The 22681-nt window shown below is 47.2% G+C and overlaps 1 protein-coding gene across 3 annotated transcripts in view; it reads right to left on the bottom strand.

The window, feature by feature from the left end:
* Positions 1–747: 747 nt before the first annotated feature.
* The window catches only part of impact (impact RWD domain protein), a 100618-nt gene continuing 78684 nt past the window's right edge, over positions 748–22681 (bottom strand). For 2 of the 3 annotated variants that reach the window (XM_070896748.1, XM_070896761.1), the window contains 3 exons: positions 20962–21052; positions 3471–3605; positions 748–961 (listed from right to left, as the gene is read on the bottom strand). In XM_070896748.1, coding sequence (XP_070752849.1) covers positions 902–961; positions 3471–3605; positions 20962–21052 — 286 coding nt within the window. In that variant the 3' untranslated portion in view covers positions 748–901. The remainder of the gene's footprint in view (positions 962–3470; positions 3606–20961; positions 21053–22681) is intronic. The other variant, XM_070896756.1, reaches the window with a different exon arrangement.

The following is a 22681-nucleotide window of genomic DNA, read 5'->3' on the forward strand; positions in this document are numbered from 1 at the left end:
CTATCCTGCGATTCCTACTCTGACTAGCATGTGGCACTGGTAGCAATCCTGAGATTACTACCTTTGAGGTCCTACTTTTTAATGGAACGCCTAGCTCCCTAAATTCAGCTTCTAGGACCTCAACCCATTTTTTACCTATATCGTTGGTACCTATATGCGCCATGACAACTGGCTGATCACCCTCCCCCTCCAGAATGCTTTGCAGCCACTCCGAGACATCCATGACCCTTGCACCAGGGAGGCAACATGCCATCCTGGAGTCTCGATTGCGATCGCAGAAACGCCTATCTATTCCCCTCACAATAGAATCCCCTACCACTATAGCTCTCCCATTCTTCTTCTGCCCTCCTGTGCAGCAGAGCCACCCATGGTGCAATGAACTTGGCTGCTGCTGCCTTCCCCTGATGAGCCATCTCCCCCAACAGTACCCAAAATGTTGTATCTGTTTTGGAGGAAGGTGACCGCAGGAGACTCCTGCACTGCCTTCCTATTCTTGTTCTGCTTGATGGTCACCCACCCCCTATCTGCCTTTGTAACCTTTACCTGCGGTGTGACCAACTCACTAAACGTACTATTCACGACACCCTCAGCTTCGCGGATGCTCCAGAGTGAATCCTTGCGCAGCTCCAGTGGATATATATCTTGGTTTGCATGATCCTGAGGGACCGGGGAGGAAGCGGCAACCACATGACCGGAGGGCCGCCAAGGCAGAGCGGCTTTTGTGAGAGATGAAGGAACGGGAGCGACTGGATTGACGGTGTTTATTTTGTTATCGTATCTTGCTCCATTTTCAGCGGTGAAATGGAGAGAGATCTGGTCCGCATTATTTTTTAAAACATGGGTATTTGGCTGGCCTCACGTAGGTCCATCAATGATTAAATATCGGTGACGTTTCCTCCGGTTATTTCCCTTTCTTGCTCTTTGGCTTCTTGCTCTTTGTTGCTGTCTTTGATCCTTCAATCTAAAACAGACAAAAAAAATAACAGCGCCTTGAATTGATCAGCATTAAAACATTCTAAGTTAGTCGGCGTTGTAAGTCGTGAAGATGGTAGCACAAAGTTGCAGAAGGGAATATAAGAACATAAGAAATAGGAGCAGGAGTAGGCCATACGGCCCCTCGAGCCTGCTCCGCCATTTAATACGATCATGGATTCAGGTCCACTTCCCATAACCGCTCCTCATAACCCCTTATACCCTAATCGGTTAAGAAACTGTCTATTTCTGTCTTAAATTTATTCAATGTCCCAGCTTCCACAGCTCTCTGAGACAGCAAATTCCACAGATTTACAACCCTCAGAAGAAATTCCTCCTCATCCCAGTTTTAAACGGGCGGCCCCGTATTCTGAGAATATGTCCCCTGGTTCTAGTCTCGTCTATCAGTGGAAACAGCCTCTCTGTATCCACCTTGTCAAGCCCCCTCATTATCTTGTAAGTTTCAATAAGATCACCTCTCATTCTTCTGAATTCCAATGTGTATAGGCACAACCGACTCAACTTTCTTCATAAGTCCCCTGGAATCAACCTTGTGAACCTAACACTGAACAGCCTCCAATGCAAGTATATCCTTCCTTAAATACGGAGATCAAAACTGTACGCAATACTCCAGGTGTGGCCTCACCAATACCCTGTATAGTTGTAGCAGGACTTCTCTCCTTTTATATTCCACCCCTTTGCAATAAAGGCCAAGATTCCATTGGCCTTCCTGATCACTTGCTGTACCTGCATACTAACTTTTTGTGTTTCATGTACGAGGACCCCAGGTCCCGCTGTACTGCAGCACTTTGCAATCTTTCTCCATTTAAATTATAATTTGCTTTTCTAATATTTCTGCAAAGTGGATAACCTCACATTGTCCCACATTACACTCCATCTGCCAAATTTGTACCCACTCACTTAGCCTGTCTATATCCCTTTGCAGATTTTTTGTGTCCTCACAATTTGCTTTCCCACCCAATCTTTGTATCATCAGCAAACTTGGCTACAGTACACTCGGTCCCTTCATCCAAGTCATTAATATAGATTGTAAATAGTTGAGGACCCAGCACTGATCCCTACGGCACCCCACTAGTCACTGTTTGCCAACCGGAATCATGCTTGACAAATCTTCTGGAATTTTTTGAGGATGTTTCCAGTAGAGTGGACAAGGGCGTTTCAGAAGGCTTTCGACAAGGTCCCACACAAGAGATTAATGTGCAAAGTTAAAGCACATGGGATTGGGGGTAGTGTGCTGACGTGGATTGAGAACTGGTTGGCAGACAGGAAGCAAAGAGTCGGAGTAAATGGGTTCTTTTCAGAATGGCAGGTAGTGACTAGTGGGGTACCACAAGGTTCTGTGCTGGGGCCCCAGCTGTTTACATTGTACATTAATGATTTAGACGAGGGGATTAAATGTAGTATCTCAAAATTTGCGGATGGCACTAAGTTGGGTGGTAGTGTGAGCTGCGAGGAGAATGCTATGAGGCTGCAGAGTGACTTGGATAGGTTAGGTGAGTGGGCAAATGCATGGCAGATGAAGTATAATGTGGATAAATGTGAGGTTATCCACTTTGGTGGTAAAAACAGAGAGACAGACTATTATCTGAATAGTGACAGATTAGGAAAAGGGGAGGTGCAACGAGACCTGGGTGTCATGGTACATCAGTCATTGAAGGTTGGCATGCAGGTACAGCAGGCGGTTAAGAAAGCAAATGGCATGTTGGCCTTCATAGCGAGGAGATTTGAGTACAGGGGCAGGGAGGTGTTACTACAGTTGTACAGGGCCTTGTTGAGGCCACACCTGGAGTATTGTGTACAGTTTTGGTCTCCTAACTGGAGGAAGGACATTCTTGCTATTGAGGGAGTGCAGCGAAGGCTCACCAGACTGATTCCCGGGATGGCGGGACTGACATATCAAGAAAGACTGGATCAACTGGGCTTGTATTCACTGGAGTTCAGAAGAATGAGAGGGGATCGCATAGAAACGTTTAAAATTCTGACAGGTTTAGACAGGTTAGATGCAGGAAGAATGTTCCCAATATTGGGGAAGTCCAGAACCAGTGGTCACAGTCGAAGGATAAGGGGTAAGCCATTTAGGACCGAGATGAGGAGAAACATCTTCACCCAGAGAGTGGTGAACCTGTGGAATTCTCTGCCACAGAAAGTTGTTGAGGCCAATTCACTAAATATATTCAAAAAGGAGTTAGATGTAGTCCTTACTGCTAGGGTGATCAAGGGGTATGGCGAGAAAGCAGGAATGGGGTCCTGAAGTTGCATGTTCAGCCATGAACTCATTGAATGGTGGTGCAGGCTAGAAGGGCCAAATGGCCTACTCCTGCACTAATTTTCTATGTTTCTATGACCCATTTATCCCGGCTCTCTGTTCTATGTTAGTTATTCCTTTCCTGATAATTATTAACCTCTCCCAGTTCTGTTATCATCTGTACTCATTCACATCATTGCTACTCTCTGAGCGTTTCTGTATTAAGTCTTACCGACAATTCGCAGTAACCTTCATCGACGAGTATATTTCTCGCGCAGTTATTGATATGTTTGAAGCGGTCTGGGCCAAGCAGAATACCTCCATACCACCGGGAAACCACCACCAGCACGTTACGCACGTCTAAAATCTGTAGAAGCAAAACAGTACGTGAGAAAGGGCCTCCTTCAATCTCGATTGATTGGCCGGTTGCTGGTAGAAATGTTAACGGAAGACAAGACCATAAAAACTGACTGCAAAAGCTTCGATAGATATGTGAAGAGAAAAAGATTCGTGAAGACCAACGTAGGTCCTTTGCAATCAGAATCAGGTGAATTTATAACGGGGAACAAAGAAATGGCAGACCAATTGAACAAATATTTTGGATCTCTTTTCACTGAGGAAGACACAAATAACCTTCTGGAAATATTAGGGGTTCGAGGGTCAAGCGAAAAAGAGGAACTGAAGGAAATCATTATTAGTCAGGAAATTGTGTTAGGGAAATTGATGGGATTGAAGGCTGATAAATCCCCGGGGCCTGATCGGCTGCATCCCAGAGTACTTAAGGAAGTGGCCCGAGAAATAGTGGACGCATTGGTGATGATTTTCCAACAGTCTATTGACTCTGGATCAGTTCCTATGGACTGGAGTGTAGCTAATGTAACACCACTTTTTAAAAAAGGAGGGAGAGAGAAAACGGGTAATTATATACCGGTTAGCCTGACATCAGTGGTGGGGAAAATGTTGGAATCAATTATTAAAGATGAAATAGCAGCGCATTTGGAAAACAGTGACAGGATCGGTCCTAGTCAGCATGGATTTATGAAAGGGAAATCATGCTTGACAAATCTCCTAAACTTTTTTGAGGATGTAACTAGTAGAATGGACAAGGGAGAACCTGTGGATGTCGTGTATTTGGACTTTCAAAAGGCTTTTGACAAGGTCCCACACAAGAGATTAGGTGTGCAAAATTAAAGCACATGGTATTGGGGGTAATGTACTGACGTGGATAGAAAACTGGTTGGCAGACAGGAAACAGAGAGTCAGAATAAACGGGTCTTCTTCAGAATGGCAGACAGTGACTAGTGGAGTGCCGCAGGGCTCAGTGCTGGGACCCCAGCTATTTACAATATACATTAATGATTTAGATGAATGAATTGAATGTAATATCTCCAAATTTGTAGATGACACTAAGCTGGGTGGTGGTGCGAGCTGTGAGGAGGATACTAAGAGGCTGCAGGGTGATTTGGACAGGTTAGATGAGTGGGCAAACGCATGGCAGATGCAGTATAATGTGGATAAATGTGAGGTTATCCATTTTGGTGGCAAAAACAGGAAGACAGAATATTATCTGAATGGTGATAGATTAGGAAAAGGGGAGATGCAACGAGACCTGGGTGTCACGGTACATCAGTCATTGAAGTTTGGCATGCAAGTACAGCAGGCGGTGAAGAAGGCAAATGGCATGTTGGCCTTCATAGCTGGAGGATTTGAGTATAGGAGCAGGGAGGTCTTACTGCAGTTGTACAGAGCCTTGGTGAGGCCACACCTGGAATATTGTGTTCAGTTTTGGTCTCCTAATCTGAGGAAGGGTGTTCTTGCTATTGAGGGAGTATAGCGAAGGTTCACCAGATTGATTCCCGGGATGGCAGGACTGACATATGAGGAAAGGCTGGATCAACTGGGCTTGTATCCACTGGAGTTTAGAAGAATGAGAGGGGATCTTATAGAAACACATAAAATTCTGACGGGATTGGACAAGTTAGAGGCAGGAAGAATGTTCCCAGTGCTGGGGAGTTCCAGAACCAGGGGTCACAATCTAAGAATAAGAGGTAAGCCATTTAGGACCGAGATGAGGAGAAACTTCTTCACCCAGAGAGTGGTTAACCTGTGAAATTCTCTACCACAGAAAGTTGTTGAGGCCTGTTCGTTAGATATAATCAAAAGGGAGTTAGATATGGCCCTTACGGCTAAAGGGATCAAGGGGTATGGAGTGAAAGCAGGAAAGGGGTACTGAGGTTGAATGATCAGCCATGATCTTATTGAATGGTGGTGCAGGCTCGAAGGGCCGAATGGCCTACTCCTGCACCTATTTTATATGTTCTACATTTTTATGTTTCATGACAATGTCCTGCAAGAAAACCTTTAGAGTTCTCTTCATCATCACCATAGGCATTCCCTCAGAATCGAGGAAGACTTGCTTCCACTCTTAATACGAGTCCTTAGATGGATGAACAGTCCAATACCCGAGCCACAGTCCCTGTCACAGGTGGGACAGACAGTCGTTGAGGGAAAGGGTGGGTGGGACTGGTTTGCCGCACGCTCCTTCCGCTGCCTGCGCTTGATTTCTGCACGCTCTCGGCAACGAAACTCGAGGTGCTCAGCGCCCTCCCGGATGCACTTCCTCCACTTAGGCCAGGGCCTCCCAGGTGTCGGTGGGGATGTTGCACTTTATCAGGGAGGCTTTGAGGGTGTCCATCGTTTCCGCTGGCGACCTTTGGCTCGTTTGCCGTGCAGGAGTTCAGAGTAGAGCGCTTGCTTTGGGAGTCTCGTGTCTGCCATGCGGACAATGTGGCCCGCCCAGCGGAGCTGATCGAGTGTGGTCAGTGCTTCAGTGCTGGGGATGTTGGCCTGGTCGAGGACGCTAATGCTGGTGAGTCTGTCCTCCCAGGGGATTTGTAGGATCTTGCGGAGGCAGCGTTGGTGGTATTTCTCCAGCGACTTGAGGTGTCTACTGTACATGGTCCATGTCTCTGAGCCATACAGGAGGGCGGGTATCACTACAGCCCTGTAGACCATAAGCTTGGTGGCAGGTTTGAGGGTCTGGTCTTCAGTTCCCTTAGGCCCCAAGCTGGAGTTTTGAGTCCAATTCTGGGTTACCGCACTTTAGGGAGGATGTCAAGGCCTTGGAGAGGGTGCAGAGGAGGTTTACTAGAATGGTACTAGGGATGAGGGAGATGCTGGAGAAGCTTCACTAATACAAAAGCAAAATACCATGGATGCTAGAAATCGGAAATAAATGGTTCTGATGAAAGGCCATCGACCTGAAACAATAACTCTGTTTCTCTCTTCACAGATGCGGCCTGACCTGCTGAGTATTTCCAGTATTCTCTGTGATTTATACAAGAAAAGCTGGGATTAGAACATAAGAAATAGGAGCAGTAGGCCATTCGACCCCTCGAGCCTGCTCCGCCATTCAATAAGATCATGGCTGATCTTGTACCTCAACTCCACTTACCTGCAATGTCCCCATACTCCTTCATAGAATCATAGCACGGAAGGAGGCCATCTCGGCCCATTGTGTCCGTGCCGGCCAACCAAGAGGCTTTTCCATCCTAATCCCACTTTCCAGCCTCTTAGTCCGTAGCCCTGCAGGTTACGGCGCTTTAAGGGCACATCCAAGTATCATTTAAATGTGGTGAGGGTTTCTGCCTCTACCACCCTTTCAAGCAGTGAGTTCCAGACCCCCACCACCCTCTGGCTGAAGAAATTTCCCCTCATATCTCCTCAAAATCTACCCTCAATTACTTTAAATCTGTATCCCCTGGTTGTTGACCCCTCTGCCAAGGGAAACAGGTCCTTCCTATCCATTCTATCCAGGTCCTTCATAATTTTATACACCTCAATCAGGTCTCCCCTCAGCCTCCTCTGTTCCAAAGAAAACAGACCCAGCATCTCCAATCTTTCCTCATGGACAAAATTCTCCAGTCCAGGCAACATTCTTGTAAATCTCCTCTGCACCCTCTCCAGTGCAATCACATCTTTCCTGTAATGTGGTGACCAGAACTGCACACAGTACTCCAGCTGTGGCCTAACCAGTGTTTTATACAGTTCAAGCATAACCTCCTTGCTCTTGTAGTCCATGCCTCGACTAATAAAGGCAAGTATTCCATATGCCTTCTTAACCATCTTATCTACCTGGCCTGCTACCTTCAGGGATCTGTGGACCTGCACTCCCAGGTCCCTTTGTTCCTCTACACCTTTCAGTGTCGCACCATTTAATGTGTATTCCCTTGTCTTGTTAACCTCCCTAAATGTATTACCTCACACTTATCCGGATTGAATTCCATTTGCCACCGTTCTGCCCACCTGACCAGCAGATTGATATCTTCCTGCAGTCCGCAGCTTTCTTCTTCATTATTAACCACACAGCCAATTTCTTATTCATACCCCCAACATTTAAGTCCAAGTCTTTGATATCTCCCACAAAAAGCAAGGGACCCAGCACTGAGCCCTGCGGAACCCCACTGGATACCGCCTTCCCGTCACAAAAACACCCATCGACCATTACCCTTTGCTTCCTGTCTCTGAGCCAATTTTGGATCCAACTTGCCACTTTGCCCTGGATCGCATGGGCTTTTACTTTTGTGACCAGTCTACTTGACTCCCTTAACATCCAAAAAATTTATGAATCTCTGTCTTGAATATACTCAATGACTGAGCTTCTGCGGTGGAGAATTCCAAAGATCCAAAAACTCGCCACCCTCCGAGTGAAGAAATTTCTCATCATCTCAGTCCTCAATGGCGGACCCCTTATCCTGAGACTGTGACCCCTGGTTCTAGACTCCCAGCCCGGGGGGAAACATCCTCCCTGCATCTATCCTGTCAAGCCCTGTAAGAATTTTGTATGTTTCAATGAGATCACCACTCATTCTTCTAAACGCTAGAGAATATAGGCCTTGTCTACTCAATCTCCCCTCATAGGGCAATCCCCCCATCCCAGGAATCAGTCTGGTGAACCTTTGTTGCACTCCCTCTATGGCAAGTACATCCTTCCTGAGGTAAGGAGACCAAAACTGTGCACAGTACTCCAGGTGTGATCTCACCAGGGCCCAATATAATTGCAGTAAGACATCTTTACTCTTATACTTGTAATAAAGGCCAATTGCTTGCTGTACCTGCATGTTAACTTTCAGTGATTCGTGTAGAAGGACACCCAGGTCCCTCTGAACACCAACATTTCCCAATCTCTCACCATTTAAAAAAAATACTGTTTTTCTATGTTTCCTACCAAAGTGGATCACTTCACATTTCTCCACATTATATTCCATTTGCCATGTTCTTGCCCATTCACTTAGCCTGTCTATATAGAAACATTGAAAATAGGTGCAGTAGGCCATTCGGCCCTTCGAGCCTGCACCACCATTCAATAAGATCTTAGCTGATCATTCACCTCAGTACCCCTTTCCTGCTTTCTCTCCATACCCCTTGATCCCTTTAGCCGTAACGGCCACATCTAACTCCCTCTTGAATATATCCACTGAACTGGCATCAACAACTCTCTGCGGTAGGGAATTCCACAGGTTAACAACGCTCAATGAAGAAGTTTCCCCTCATCTCAGTCCTAAGTGCCTTACCCCTTATCCTTAGACTGTGTACCCTGGTTCTGGACTTCCCCAACATCGAGAACATTCTTCCCGCATCTAACCTGTCCAGTCCCGTCATAATTTTATATGTTTCTATGAGGTCCCCTCTCATCCTTCTAAACTCCAGTGAATAAAGGACCAGTCGATCCAGTCTCTCCTCATATGTCAGTCCAGCCATCCCGGGAATCAATCTGGTGAACCTTCACTGCACTCCCTCAATAGCAAGAACGTCCTTCCTCAGATTAGGAGATAAAAACGAACACAATATTCCAGGTGAGGCCTCACCAAGGGCCTGTACAACTGCAATAAGACCTCCCTGCTCTTATACTCAAATCTCCGAGCTATGAAGGCCAACATACCATGTGCCTTCTTCACTGCCTACTGTACCTGCATGCCAACTTTCAATGACTGATGTACCATGACATCTAGGTCTCGTTGCACCTCCCCTTTTCCAAATTTGCCGCCATTCAGATAATAGTCTGCCTTCACGTTTGTGCCCCCAAAGTGGATGACCTCACATTTATTCACATTATACTGCATCTGCCATGCGTTTGCCCACTCACCTAACCTGTCCAAGTCACCCTGCAGCCTCTTGGTGTCCTCCTCAAAGCTCACACTGCCACTCAGCTTAGTGTCATCTGCAAACTTGGAGAAAGTACACTCAATTCCTTCATCCAAATCATTAATGTATATTGTAAATAGCTGGGGTCCCAGCACTGAGCCCTGCGGCACCCCATTAGTCACTGCCTGCCATTCTGAAAAGGACCCGTTTATCACGACTCTCTGCTTCCTGTCTGCCAACCAGTTCTCTATCCACATCAATACATTACCCCCAATACCATGTGCTTTAATTTTGCACACCAATCTCGTGTGTGGGACCTTGTCAAAAGCCTTTTGAAAGTCCAAATACACCACATCCACTGGTTCTCCCTTGTCCACTCTACTAGTTACATCCTCAAAAAATTCCAGAAGATTTGTCAAGCATGATTTCCCCTTCATAAATCCATGCTGATCATTGCTTTCCAAATGCGCTGGTATTTCATCTTTAATAATTGATTCCAACATTTTTCCCACAACTGATGTCAGGCTAACTGGTCTATAATTCCCCGTTTTCTCTCTCCCTCCTTTTGTAAAAAGTGGTGTTACATTAGCTACCCTCCAGTCCATAGGAACTGATCCAGAGTCGATAGACTGTTGGAAAATGATCACCAATGCATCCACTATTTCAGGACCACTTCCTTAAGTACTCTGGGATGCAGACTATCAGGCCCAGGGGATTTATTGGCCTTCAATCCCATCAATTTCCTAACACAATTTCCAGCCTAATAAGGATATCCTTCAGTTCCTCCTTCTCACTAGACCCTCGGTCCCCAAGTACTTTCAGAAGGTTATTTGTGTCTTCCTTCGTGAAGACAGAACCAAAGTATTTGTTCAATTGGTCTGCCATTTCTTTGTTCCCCATTATAAATTCACCTGAATCTGACTGCAAGGGACCTATGTTTGTCTTCATGAATCTTTTTCTCTTCAAATATCTATTGAAGCTTTTGCAGTCAGTTTTTATGTTCCCGACAAGCTTCCTCTCATACTCTATTTCCCCCACCTAATTAAACCCTTTGTCCTCCTCTGCTGAATTCTATATTTCTCCCACTCTTCAGGTTTGCTCCTTTTTCTGGCCAATTTGTATGCCTCTTCCTTGGATTTAACACGATCCTTAATTTCCCTTGTTAGCCACGGTTGAGCCACCTTCCCCGTTTTATTTTTTACTCCAGACAGGGATGTTGAATTGTTGAAGTTCATCCAGGCGATATTTAAATGTTTGCCATTGCCTATCCACCGTCAACCCTTTAAGTATCATTTGCCAGTCTATTCTAGCCAATTCACGTCTCATACCATCAAAATTACCTTTCTTTAAGTTCAGGACCCTAGCCTTTGAATTAACTGTCACTCTCCATCTTAATAAAGAATTCTACCATATTATGGTCACTCTTCCCCAAGGAGCCTCACACAAGATTGCTAATTTGTCCTTTCTCACTGCACATCACCCAGTCCAGGATGGCCAGCCCTCTAATTGGTTCCTCGACATATTGGTCCAGAAAACCATCCCTAATACACTCCAGGAAATCCTCCTCCATCGTATTGCTACCAGTTTGGTGAGCCTAATGTATTTGTAGATTAAAGTTCCCTTGATAACTGCTGTACCTTTATTGCACGCATCCCTAATTTCTTGTTTGATGCTGTCCCCAACCTCACTACTAATGTTTGGTGGTCTGTACACACCTCCCACTAGTGTTTTCTGCCCTTTGGTATTCCGCAGCTCCACCCATACAGATTCCACATCATCTAAGCTAATGTCCTTCCTTACTACTGAGTTAATTTCCTCTTTAACCAGCAATGCTACCCGACCTCATTTTCCTTTCTGTCTATCCTTCCTAAATGTTGAGTACCCCTGGATGTTGAGTTCCTAGCCTTGGTCACCCTGGAGCCATGTCTCTGTGATGCCAATTATATCACATTAATTGCTGCCTGTGCAGTTAATTCGCCCACCTTATTATGAATACTCCTCGCATTGAGGCACAGAGCCTTCAGGCTTGTCTTTTTAACACACTTTGCGCCCTTTTAGAATTTTGCTGCAATGTGGCCCTTTTTGATTTTTGCTTGGGTTTCTCTGCCCTCCACTTTTACTTTTCTTCGTTGTATCTTTTGCTTCTGCCCCCATTTTACTTCCCTCTGTCTCCCTGCATAGGTTCCCATCCCACTGCCATATTAGTTTAACTCCTCCCCAACAGCACTAGCAAACACTCCTCCTAGGACATTGGTTCCGGTCCTGCCCAGGTGCAAACCATCCGGTTTGTACTGGTCCCACCTCCCCCAGAACCGGTTCCAATGTCCCAGGAATTTGAATCTCTCCCTTCTGCACCACTCCTCATGCCACGTATTCATCTGAGCTATCCTGCGATTCCTACTCTGACTAGCACGTGGCACTGGTAGCAATCCTGAGATTACTACCTTTGAGGTCCTACTTTTTAATTTAACTCCTAGCTCCCTCAATTCAGTTTGTAGGACCTCATCCCGTTTTTTTACCTATATCGTTGGTACCTATGTGCACCACGACAACTGCCTGTTCATCCACCCCCTTCAAAATGTCTTGCACCTGCTCCAAGACATCCTTGACCCTTGCACCAGGGAGGCAACATACCATCCTGGAGTCTCGATTGCGGCCGCAGAAACGCCTATCTATTCCCCTTACAATCGAATCCCCTACCACCATAGCTGTCCCACTCTTTTTCCTGCCCTCCTGTGTAGCAGAGCCACCCACGGTGCCATGAACTTGGCTGCTGCTGCTCTCCCCTGATGAGTCATCCCCCTCAACGGTACCCAAAACAGTGTATCTGTTTTGCAGGGGGATGACCGCAGGGGACCTCTGCACTACCTTTCTTCTACTGCTCTTCCTGTTCGTCACCCATCCCCTATCTGGCTGTGTACCCTTTACCTGCGGTGTGGCAAACTCACTAAATGTGCTATTCACGACATCCTCAGCATCACGGATGCTCCAGAGTAAATCCACCCGCAGCTCCAGTGCTGCAATGCAGTCGATCAGGTGCTGCAGGCGGATACACTTCCAACACATGTAGTCATTATGATCAGCCATGAACTCATTGAATGGTGGTGCAGGCTCAAAGGGCCAAATGGTCTACTCCTGCACCTATTTTCTAGGTTTCTATGTTCCCACATAACACAGGAGGAGCATAGAAAAATAGGTGCAGGAGTAGGCCATTCGGCCCTTCTAGCCTGCACCGCCATTCAATGAGTTCATGGCTGAACATTCAACTTCAGTACCCCATTCCTGCTTTCTCGCCATACCCCTTGATCCCCCTAGTAGTAAGGACCTCATCTAACTCCTTTTTGAATATATTTAGTGAATTGGCCTCAACAACTTTCTGTGGTAGAAAATTCCACAGGTTCACCACTCTCTGGGTGAAGAAGTTTCTCCGCATCTCGGTCCTAAATGGCTTACCCCTTATCCTTAGACTGTGACCTCTGGTTCTGGACTTCCCCAACATTGGGAACATTCTTCCTGCATCTAACCTGTCTAAACCCGTCAGAATTTTAAACGTTTCTATGAGGTCCCCTCTCATTCTTCTGAACTCCAGTGACTACAAGCCCAGTTGATCCAGTCTTTCTTGATAGGTCAGTCCCGCCATCCCGGGAATCAGTCTGGTGAACCTTCGCTGCACTCCCTCAATAGCAAGAATGTCCTTCCTCAGGTTAGGAGACCAAAACTGTATACAATACTCCAGGTGTGGCCTCACCAATGCCCTGTACAACTGTAGCAACACCTCCCTGCCCCTGTACTCAAATCCCCTTGCTATGAAGGCCAACATGCCATTTGCTTTCTTAACCGCCTGCTGTACCTGCATGCCAACCTTCAATGACTGATGTACCACGACACCCAGGTCTCTTTGCACCTCACCTTTTCCTAATCTGTCACCATTCAGATAATAGTCTGTCTCTCTGTTTTTACCACCAAAGTGGATAACCTCACATTTATCCACATTATACTTCATCTGCCATGCATTTGCCCACTCACCTAACCTATCCAAGTCGCTCTGCAGCCTCACAGCATCCTCCTCGCAGCTCACACTGCCACCCAACTTAGTGTCATCCGCAAATTTGGAGATACTACATTTAATCCCGTCATCTAAATCATTAACGTACAGTGTAAACAGCTGGGGCCCCAGCACAGAACCTTGCGGTACCCCACTAGTCACTGCCTGCCATTCTGAAAAGTACCCATTTACTCCTACTCTTTGCTTCCTGTCTGACAACCAGTTCTCAATCCATGTCAGCACACTACCCCCAATCCCATGTGCTCTAACTTTGCACATCAATCTCTTGTGTGGGACCTTGTCGAACGCCTTCTGAAAGTCCAAATATACCACATCAACTGGTTCTCCCTTGTCCACTCTACTGGAAACATCCTCAAAAAATTCCAGAAGATTTGTCAAGCATGATTTCCCTTTCACAAATCCATGCTGACTTGGACCTATCATGTCACCGCTTTCCAAATGCACTGCTATGATATCCTTAATAATTGATTCCATCATTTTACCCACTACCGATGTCAGGCTGACCGGTCTATAATTCCCTGTTTTCTCTCTCCCTCCTTTTTTAAAAAGTGGGGTTACATTGGTTACCCTCCACTCTATAGGAACTGATCCAGAGTCAATGGAATGTTGGAAAATGACTGTCAATGCATCCACTATTTCCAAGGCCACCTCCTTAAGTACTCTGGGATGCAGTCCATCAGGCCCTGGGGATTTATCGGCCTTCAATCCCATCAATTTCCCCAACACAATTTCCCGGCTAATAAGGATTTCCCTCAGTTCCTCCTCCTTACTAGACCCCCCGACCCCTTTTATAACCGGAAGGTTGTTTGTGTCCTCCTTTGTGAATACCGAACCAAAGTACTTGTTCAATTGGTCCGCCATTTCTTTGTTCCCCGTTATGACTTCCCCTGATTCTGACTGCAGGGGACCTACGTTTGTCTTTACTAACCTTTTTCTCTTTACATATCTATAGAAAGTTTTGCAATCCGTCTTAATGTTCCCTGCAAGCTTCTTCTCGTACTCCATTTTCCCTGCCCTAATCAAACCCTTTGTCCCCCTCTGCTGAGTTCTAAATTTCTCCCAGTCCCCAGGTTCGCTGCTGTTTCTGGCCAATTTGTATGCCACTTCCTTGGCTTTAATACTATCCCTGATTTCCCTTGATAGCCACGGTTGAGCCACCTTCCCTTTTTTATTTTTATGCCAGACAGGAATGTACAATTGTTGTAGTTCATCCATGCGGTCTCTAAATGTCTGCCATTACCCATCCACAGTCAACCCCTTTAGTATCATTCGCCAATCCATCCCAGCCAATTCACGCCTCATACCTTCAAAGTTAGCCTTCTTTAAGTTCTGGACCATGGTCTCTGAATTAACTGTTTCATTCTCCATCCTAATGCAGAATTCCACCATATTATGGTCACTCTTCCCCAAGGGGCCTCGCACAACGAGATTGCTAATTAATCCTCTCTCATTACACAACACCCAGTCTAAGATGGCCTCCCCCCTAGTTGGTTCCTCGACATATTGGTCTAAAAAACCATCCCTTATGCACTCGGAGAGGCGGGAGTCTAGGGCAGTGTCGGCGAGGCCTACATGTGTCCGAACTCTCCTGCCATGACTTAACCCTTAGGGTAACTTAATTTGGCAACAACAATGATAAAGGTTACCTACTGATAAAGGAAAGAAAAAGAAAAACTACTCACCAATCACCAGCCAATCACTTACCCCCTTGGCTGCGACATCACCTTTTGATTTCTTTCTACTTCTTTGTTTACCTTCTGCCCCTACCGCTGCACCAGCTGGTCTCTCCGACTGCCTCCTCGACGCTACCGCTGGGCCTTTATAGGTCTCGCCGACGCTGCCCCGGACTCCCGCCTCTGGGCCTTTATAGGCCTCGCCGACGCTGCCCCGGACTCCCGCCTCCCTTTGAGGCCTCTTTGCATCCTCCTCACAACTTACATTCCCACCTAGCTTTGTATCATCAGCAAACCTGGATATATTACATTTGATTCCCTCATCCAAATCATTGATATAGATTGTGAATAGCTGGGGTCCCAGCACTGATCCTTGTGGTACCCACTAGTTAAAGCCTGCCAACCCAAAAATGACACGTTTATTCCTACTCTCTGTCTTCTGTCTGTTAACCAATCCTGAATCCATGCTAGTATATTACCCCCAATCCCATAAGCCCTAATTTTGTTTAATAACCTCTTGTGTGGCACCTTATCGAATGCCTTCTGAAAATCCAAATACACCATATCCACTGGTTCCCCCTTATCTATTCTGTTAGTTTAGAACCTCAAAAAACTACAACAGATACGTCAAACATGATTTCCCTTTCATAAATCCGTGTTGACTCTCCCCAATCCTATTATTATTTTCTAAGTGCCCTGTTACCACGTCCTTAATAATAGATTTCCCTACTACTGATGTCAAGCTAACTGCTCTGTAGTTCCCTGTTTTCTCTCTCCCCCTTTCTTAAATAGCGAGGTTACATTAGCTACCTTTCAATCCATGGAACCGTTCTAGAATCTATGGAATTTTGGAAGATGACAACCAATGCATCGACTATCTCTACAGCCACCTCTTTCAAAACCCTTGGATATAGGCCGTCAGGTCCAGGGGCTTTATCGGCTTTCAGACCCATTTTTTTTACTAATACTAATTTCTTCTTGAGTGAAGACTGACACAAAGTATTTGTTTAATTTGTGTGCCGTTTCCTTATTCCCCATTATAATTTCTCCTGTCTCAGCCTGTAAGGGACCCACATTTACTTTCGCTAATCTTTTCCTTTTTACATACCTGTAGAAGCTTTGAGTCTGTTTTTATGTCTCTCGCTAGTTTACTCTCATATTCTATTTTCCCTTTGTTGTTGTCCTTGGAACAGAGATGGTGAAGGGGAGATTTGATAAAGGTGTTAAAAATTATGAAGGGTATTGGTAGAGTAGATAGAGAGAAACCTTTTCCACCGGCAGGAGAGTTGGCAACCAAAGGATGTAGATTTAAGATAATCGGCAAAAAAAGCTCAAATAATCTCCACATAACTGAAGTCACTCATCCCTGGTAATCTAGTAAATCTCCTCTGCACCCTCCCCAAGGCCCTTACATCCGCATACCCGACACTAGACTCCCAAAACATGCGCTCTACTCCAACTCCGTCATGGCAAGCGAGCACTAGGAGGGCGGAGAAAACGCTTCAAAGCCTCCTTGAAAAAATATAACATCCCCACTGACACCTGGGAATCCCGGGCCCAAGACCGCTCAAGGTGGAGGGGGAGCATCCGGGAGGGCGCTGAACACCTCGAGTCTCTTTGCCGGGAGCACGCGGAAGCCAAGCGCAAACAGCAGACGGAGTGCACTGACAACCCAAGCCCCCCAGCCACCCGTCCCTCCAAACACCGTCTGCCCCACCTGTGACATCTCTGCCAAGCCCGTGTGGTGGCTGGTGTGCAATGTTAAAAAAAATCCACGCACAGGCATCTTCCACCCTTCAACATGTAGTTCGGGATCTGGAATATTCGGTCCTTCATTGGAACACCTGTGAACTCATCCCTTTTTGGCCTGGAAGCAAGTCATCCTCGATACGAGGGACGGCCTATGGTGATGACAGAGTCTGTAGGTCCCGCATTGGTCTCCATCAGTCACCTTACAACTCATTTTATTGTGGAAGCAAGTCATCCTCGACTCCAGGGGACTGCCAAAGAGAGACATTTGGAAAGGATTCTGACGGGACGGGGCGGGCTGGGTGTGGGGGGAGTGTTCCCGGTGTCGGGTGGGTCTGGAGCCGGGGCGGGAGGGACGCTCTTGGGATGGGGGGTGGGCTGTTTGGGGCTGGGATTGGGAGAGATTTCTTCACTCAGGGAGTTGTTGGCCTGTGGGGTTCCCTGCCGCGGAGAGTTGTTGTTGCCAGTTCATTGGATGTGTTCGGGAGGGAGATGGATGTGGTCCTTGCGGCTGGGGGGGTCGGGGGGTGTGGAGGGGACGTGGGGGGGGGGGAGGTGCTGGGGTGGGTGATCAGACATGATCTTGTTGAATGGGCCGAATGGCCTACTCCTGCACCTATTTTCTATGTTTCTATGGGGTTTTTTTTTTTTTTAAGTGCGGTACCCAGAATTTGACACAGTACTCTCTCAAAACCCTTCGCAATACCATTTAATTTGATTATTAGTGACTTGTGAAAGGAATGCAGTGATTATACTCATTCACTCTGCATGTATTCACACTGCTTTCTGTGTATCTAATCTTCTTTGATATGTAACAATTTAATTAAACATGATGCAGTTGAATAAATCAGCGGATGAACTGGGCTCGAACACTCGAGCTGTTTGTTTGTGTTGCACTGGGAGAAGTCAGTATGCACATTTTTAAACACCAATCTTGACAGACTCTCTACTGAGACTGGGTCACCTCATGAATTATTGCCCAGTAGTGGCACCTATTGAAATGGTTCTGATTTCTCCACCCAAAAGAACAAGCTAAATACAGAACGCCTGGGCGGAAATAGATTTTGATGATGATTCTTCTTTCGTCTTGTAGTAGCAAAGCAAATCGAATGTCTCTGGGCCGAAAATTCCGGCTTTGCCGGGTGTGTACGGAGGAGTTATACCAACAACAATGTCTCCGCAGGATCCTGCAAATGCCCTGGGTGGACAGACGCACCATCATTAGTGTCCTCGGCCAGGCCAACATCCCCAGCATTGAAGCACCGACCACACTTGATTAGCTCCGCTGGGCAGGCCACATTGTCCACATGCCCAACACAAGACTCCCAAAGCAAGCGCTCAACTCGGAACTCGTTCACGGCAAACGAGCCAAAGGTGGGCAGAGGAAACGTTACAAGGACACCCTGATAAAGTGCAACATCCCCACCGACACCTGGGAATCCCTGGCCAAAGACCGCCCTAAGTGGAGGAAGTGCATCCGGGAGGACGCTGAGCACCTCGAGTCTCGTTGCCGAGAGCATGCAGAAACCAAGCGCAGGCAGCGGAAGGAGCGTGCGGCAAACCAGTCCCACCCTCCCCTTCCCTCAACCACTGTCTGTCCCACCTGTGAGAGAGACTGTGGTTCTCGTATTGGACTGTTCAGTCACCTGAGAACTCACTTTTAGAGGGAAGCAAGTCTTCCTCGATTCCGAGGGACTGCCTGTGATGATGATGATGGAGTGCGGACAGACCCAGCGAGGCTTCGCAAAAGCCGGTTCTCGGGGCGCCATGCGCGTGCTGAGAAAGCAGGAACATGGTGTTAAGCTGGAGGATCAGCCATGATCATATTGAATGGCGGTGCAGGCTCGAATGGCCGAATGGCCTACTCCTGCTCCTATTTTCTATGTTTCTATGTTTCCGATCTGTCAAAATTTCTTTCGACAGATTCTACCCATCCCCAGGAGGACATCCGGGAGCAGAGATCGGGCTATTTTTGCCCAACTCATGCTCAGCAAGTCTCCTTCAAACTCTTACACCTGGTAAAAGCAGATGTATAACATACTTTGCCTAACACTTTAAAAATATAGAAAAATTAAATGTAATCATCAATTTGATATTAAAAACCCTGTCCATTAAGGCAAGTTTATTTTTAACGCTGTTACAACACGTTAAAAAAAATTCCACAACATTTATTTTTTTCTAAAACATTTAATTACATTTAATTTTAAATATGTGAGGTGTTTTATTTATTTATTGTGCTGTGTTTCGGTGTTTAAGGGGGGGGGTTTTCCCCACTACAGACATCTCCCCGTGCGATGCGCAATGAATGAAGGCCTCCGACCGGGATCCCACGTTGCTCCGGGACCAACAGGGAGTTTCGTAGAATTTTTTCGGGTCAGAGGCATTCGTCCAAAGGAAGCCTCCGACCTCAATTTTCGGCACAATATCCAAGTCAGATACTCAGGCCAAAGCTCCCGGTGTAACAGCATGGATATCGTGCAGGCTGCCTGCGAATTCCCTCCGAGGGCAGTGCTCGATGATGTGCCCCAGGGTCTGATTAGGAGCTCCACAGTCGCATGATGGGGACGCTTTAATCTTCCATCCATGGAGAAGTTGGCAGCATCGACCGTGACCGGTTTGGAGGCCAAAGGTGGGCAGAGGAAACGTTACAGGGACACCCTCAAAGCCTCCCTGATAAAGTGCAACATCCCCACCGACACCTGGGAGTCCCTGGCCAAAGACCGCCCGAAGTGGAGGAAGTGCATCCGGGAGGGCGCTGAGCACCTCGAGTCTCGTCGCCGAGAGCGTGCAGAAAGCAAGCGCAGGCAGCGGAAGGAGCGTGCGGCAAACCAGACTCCCCACCCACCCTTTCCCTCAACCACTGTCTGTCCCACCTGTGACAGGGACTGTAATTCCCATATTGGACTGTTCAGTCACCTGAGAACTCACTTTTAGAGTGGAAGCAAGTCTTCCTCGATTCCGAGGGACTGCCTGTGATGATGGGTTGTCCACTGTTTGCGAGGAAGGTTTGAACCTTCAGGTTGTACTGTGGGGTCCTCGATGAGGAATCCATTCCGTGTGTCGCAGTTCTTCCAAACATTTCATCCTCGGTCATCGAGGCTGAGGGGAGATCGCTGAAGGGCTTCGGCGACCGTCCAAAATGGACGTCTAGATTTGAGACGGGTTGGTGGGAGGTTGTTCCAAGTCGGCCTGTCTTTGCTGTGGTAGTTTGGATTCATACATTATAATGCAAGGATTTCGATATCATCATCACAGGCAGTCCCTCGGAATCGAGGAAGACTTGCTTCCACTCCTGAAGTGAGTTCTCAGGTGACTGAACAGTGCAATACGAGAATTACAGTCTCTGTCACAGGTGGGACAGACAGTGGTTGAGGGAAAGGGAGGGTGGGGAGTCTGGTTTGCCGCACGCTCCTTCCGCTGCCTGCGCTTGCTTTCTGCATGCTCTCGGCGACGAGACTCGAGGTGCTCAGCGCCCTCCCGGAGTAAAGAAGGAGAACCTGTTTCCACTTGCTGGTGGATGGGGAACACAGATTTAGGGTCATTGGCAAAAGAACCAGAGGGGGAGATGAGGAGAATGTGTTTACGCAGCGAGTTGTTGTGATCGGGAACGCGCTGCCTGAAAGGGCGGTGGGAGCAGATTCAATAGTAACTTTCAAACGGGGAATTGGATAAATACTTTGAAGGGGAAAAAAATTGCAGGGTTTTTGGGGAGTGGGACCGATTAGTACGATGGACTCAACGGCCTCCTTCTGTGCTATATCATTTGACGAACCAGTGACCATTGAGAATGAAGATTAACATGACAATAAAACAACACAATTAGATCTCTCGTTTGAAGAAGCTAGATAGTAAAACCACACGGTAACCAATATTCCCGTTAAGTTGTGCGGCTGTGCAGCGGTCTGGAGGTCCCGTGCAGGTCGCTCACCAACTTTACAACGGTAATAACCACACCTGTGCCGAAAAAACGAACGGGCCACGCGGCCAGTTACAGGGCCCACGCGCCCCCAAAAAATTACAGGGGACATATTTCCACAGCGATGAAGGACTAAAAGTTATTTTGTATTAAAAGTTATTAAGTACTCCGTTACCTGCATCAGATGTAGAAGGCGCCCGCCAGCTGCTGTCTCTCCGTCATCTTCGCAGTCCTGCAGGAATGTGTGTTGGTCCTCACAGTATATCCTAAACAATTAATTCCCACACAAGAACATAAGAATTAGGAGCAGGAGCAGGCCCAACGGCCCCTCGAGCCTGCTCCGCCATTCAATACGATCCTGGCTGATCATCGACCTCAACTCCACTTTCCCGCCCAATCCCCATATCCCTTGATTCCCCTAGAATCCAAAAAGCTATCATAGAAACATAGAAATTTACAGCGCAGGAGGAGGCCATTCCGGCCCATTGTGTCCGCGCCGGCCGACAAAGAGCCGCACGGCCCTCGGTCAGCAGCCCTGAAGGTTACATATAAACCTGTGAACAATGAACAATGGCGGAAAGGTAAAGAGCACCCGGCCCAACCAGCCCGCCCCACACAACTGCGACACCCCTTACACTGAAACATTCTACACTCCACCCCAACCGGAGCCATGCGATCTCCTGGGAGAGGCAAAAACCAGATAAAAACCCAGGCCATTTGGGGGAAAGAAAATCTGGGAAAATTCCTCTCCGACCCATCCAGGCGATAAAAATTAGTCCAGATCATCACCCTGGCCGTATTCGATTCCCTGCAGTACTTACCATTATATCTGCGGCAACCAACAAGAGGTTATCCAGTCTAATCCCAAATCCCAGCTCTAGGTCCGTAACCCTGTAGGTTACAGCACTTTAAGTGCCCATCCAAGCACCTTTTAAAAGTGGTGAGGGTTTCTGCATCCACCACTCTTTCAGGCAGTGAGTTCCAGATCCCCACACCCCTCTGCGTGAAGAAGCACCCCCTCAAATCCCCTCTGAATCTTCCACCAACCATCTTAAAACTATGCCCCCTCGTATCTATCTCAGCTCTGAATACAGTCAACAACACAGCATCCACAGTCCTCTGGGGCAGAGAATTCCAGAGATTCACCACCCTCTGAGTGAAGAAATTTCTCCTCATCTCAGTCCTAAATGGCCGACCCCTTATCCTGAGACTGTGACCCCTGGTTCTTGGCTCCCCAGCCCGGGGGAAACAACCTCTAAGCATCTACCCTGTCAATCCCCCTCAAAATCTTGTATGTTTCAATAAGATCACCTCTCATTCGTCTAAACGCCAGAGTATCAGCCAACTTGCTCAATCTCTCCTCATAGGACAGCCCTCTCTCTCATCCCAGAAATCAGTCCAGTGATCCTTTGTTGCATCGCCTCGAAGGCAAGTATATCCTTCCTTCGGTAAAGAGACCAAAACTGTGCGCAGTACTCCAGGTGTGGTCTCACCAAGGCCCTGTACAATTGTAAGGAAGAAGCTGAGTCACCTCGAGTCTCGTCGCCGAGAGCATGCAGAGATCAAGCGCAGGCAGCGGAAGGAGCGTGCGGCAAACCAGACTCCCCACCCTCCCTTTCCCTCAACCACTGTCTGTCCCACCTGTGACAGAGACTGTAATTCCCATGTTGGACTGTTCAGCCACCTGAGAACTCACTTTAAGAGTGGAAGCAAGTCTTCCTCGATGCCGAGGGACTGCCTGTGATGATGTACAACTGTAATAAGATGTCCTTACGCTTGTGCTCCAACTCCCTTGCAATAAAGGCCAACATGCCATTTGCTTTTCTAATTGCTTGCTGAGAAGGGCAATGGGAACACCAAACCCTGCAACTTCCCCCGAGTCACACACGCCACCC

This window comes from Pristiophorus japonicus, chromosome 1 (assembly GCF_044704955.1).
Source record: "Pristiophorus japonicus isolate sPriJap1 chromosome 1, sPriJap1.hap1, whole genome shotgun sequence".
In the NCBI taxonomy this organism is placed as follows: Eukaryota; Metazoa; Chordata; class Chondrichthyes; family Pristiophoridae; genus Pristiophorus; species Pristiophorus japonicus.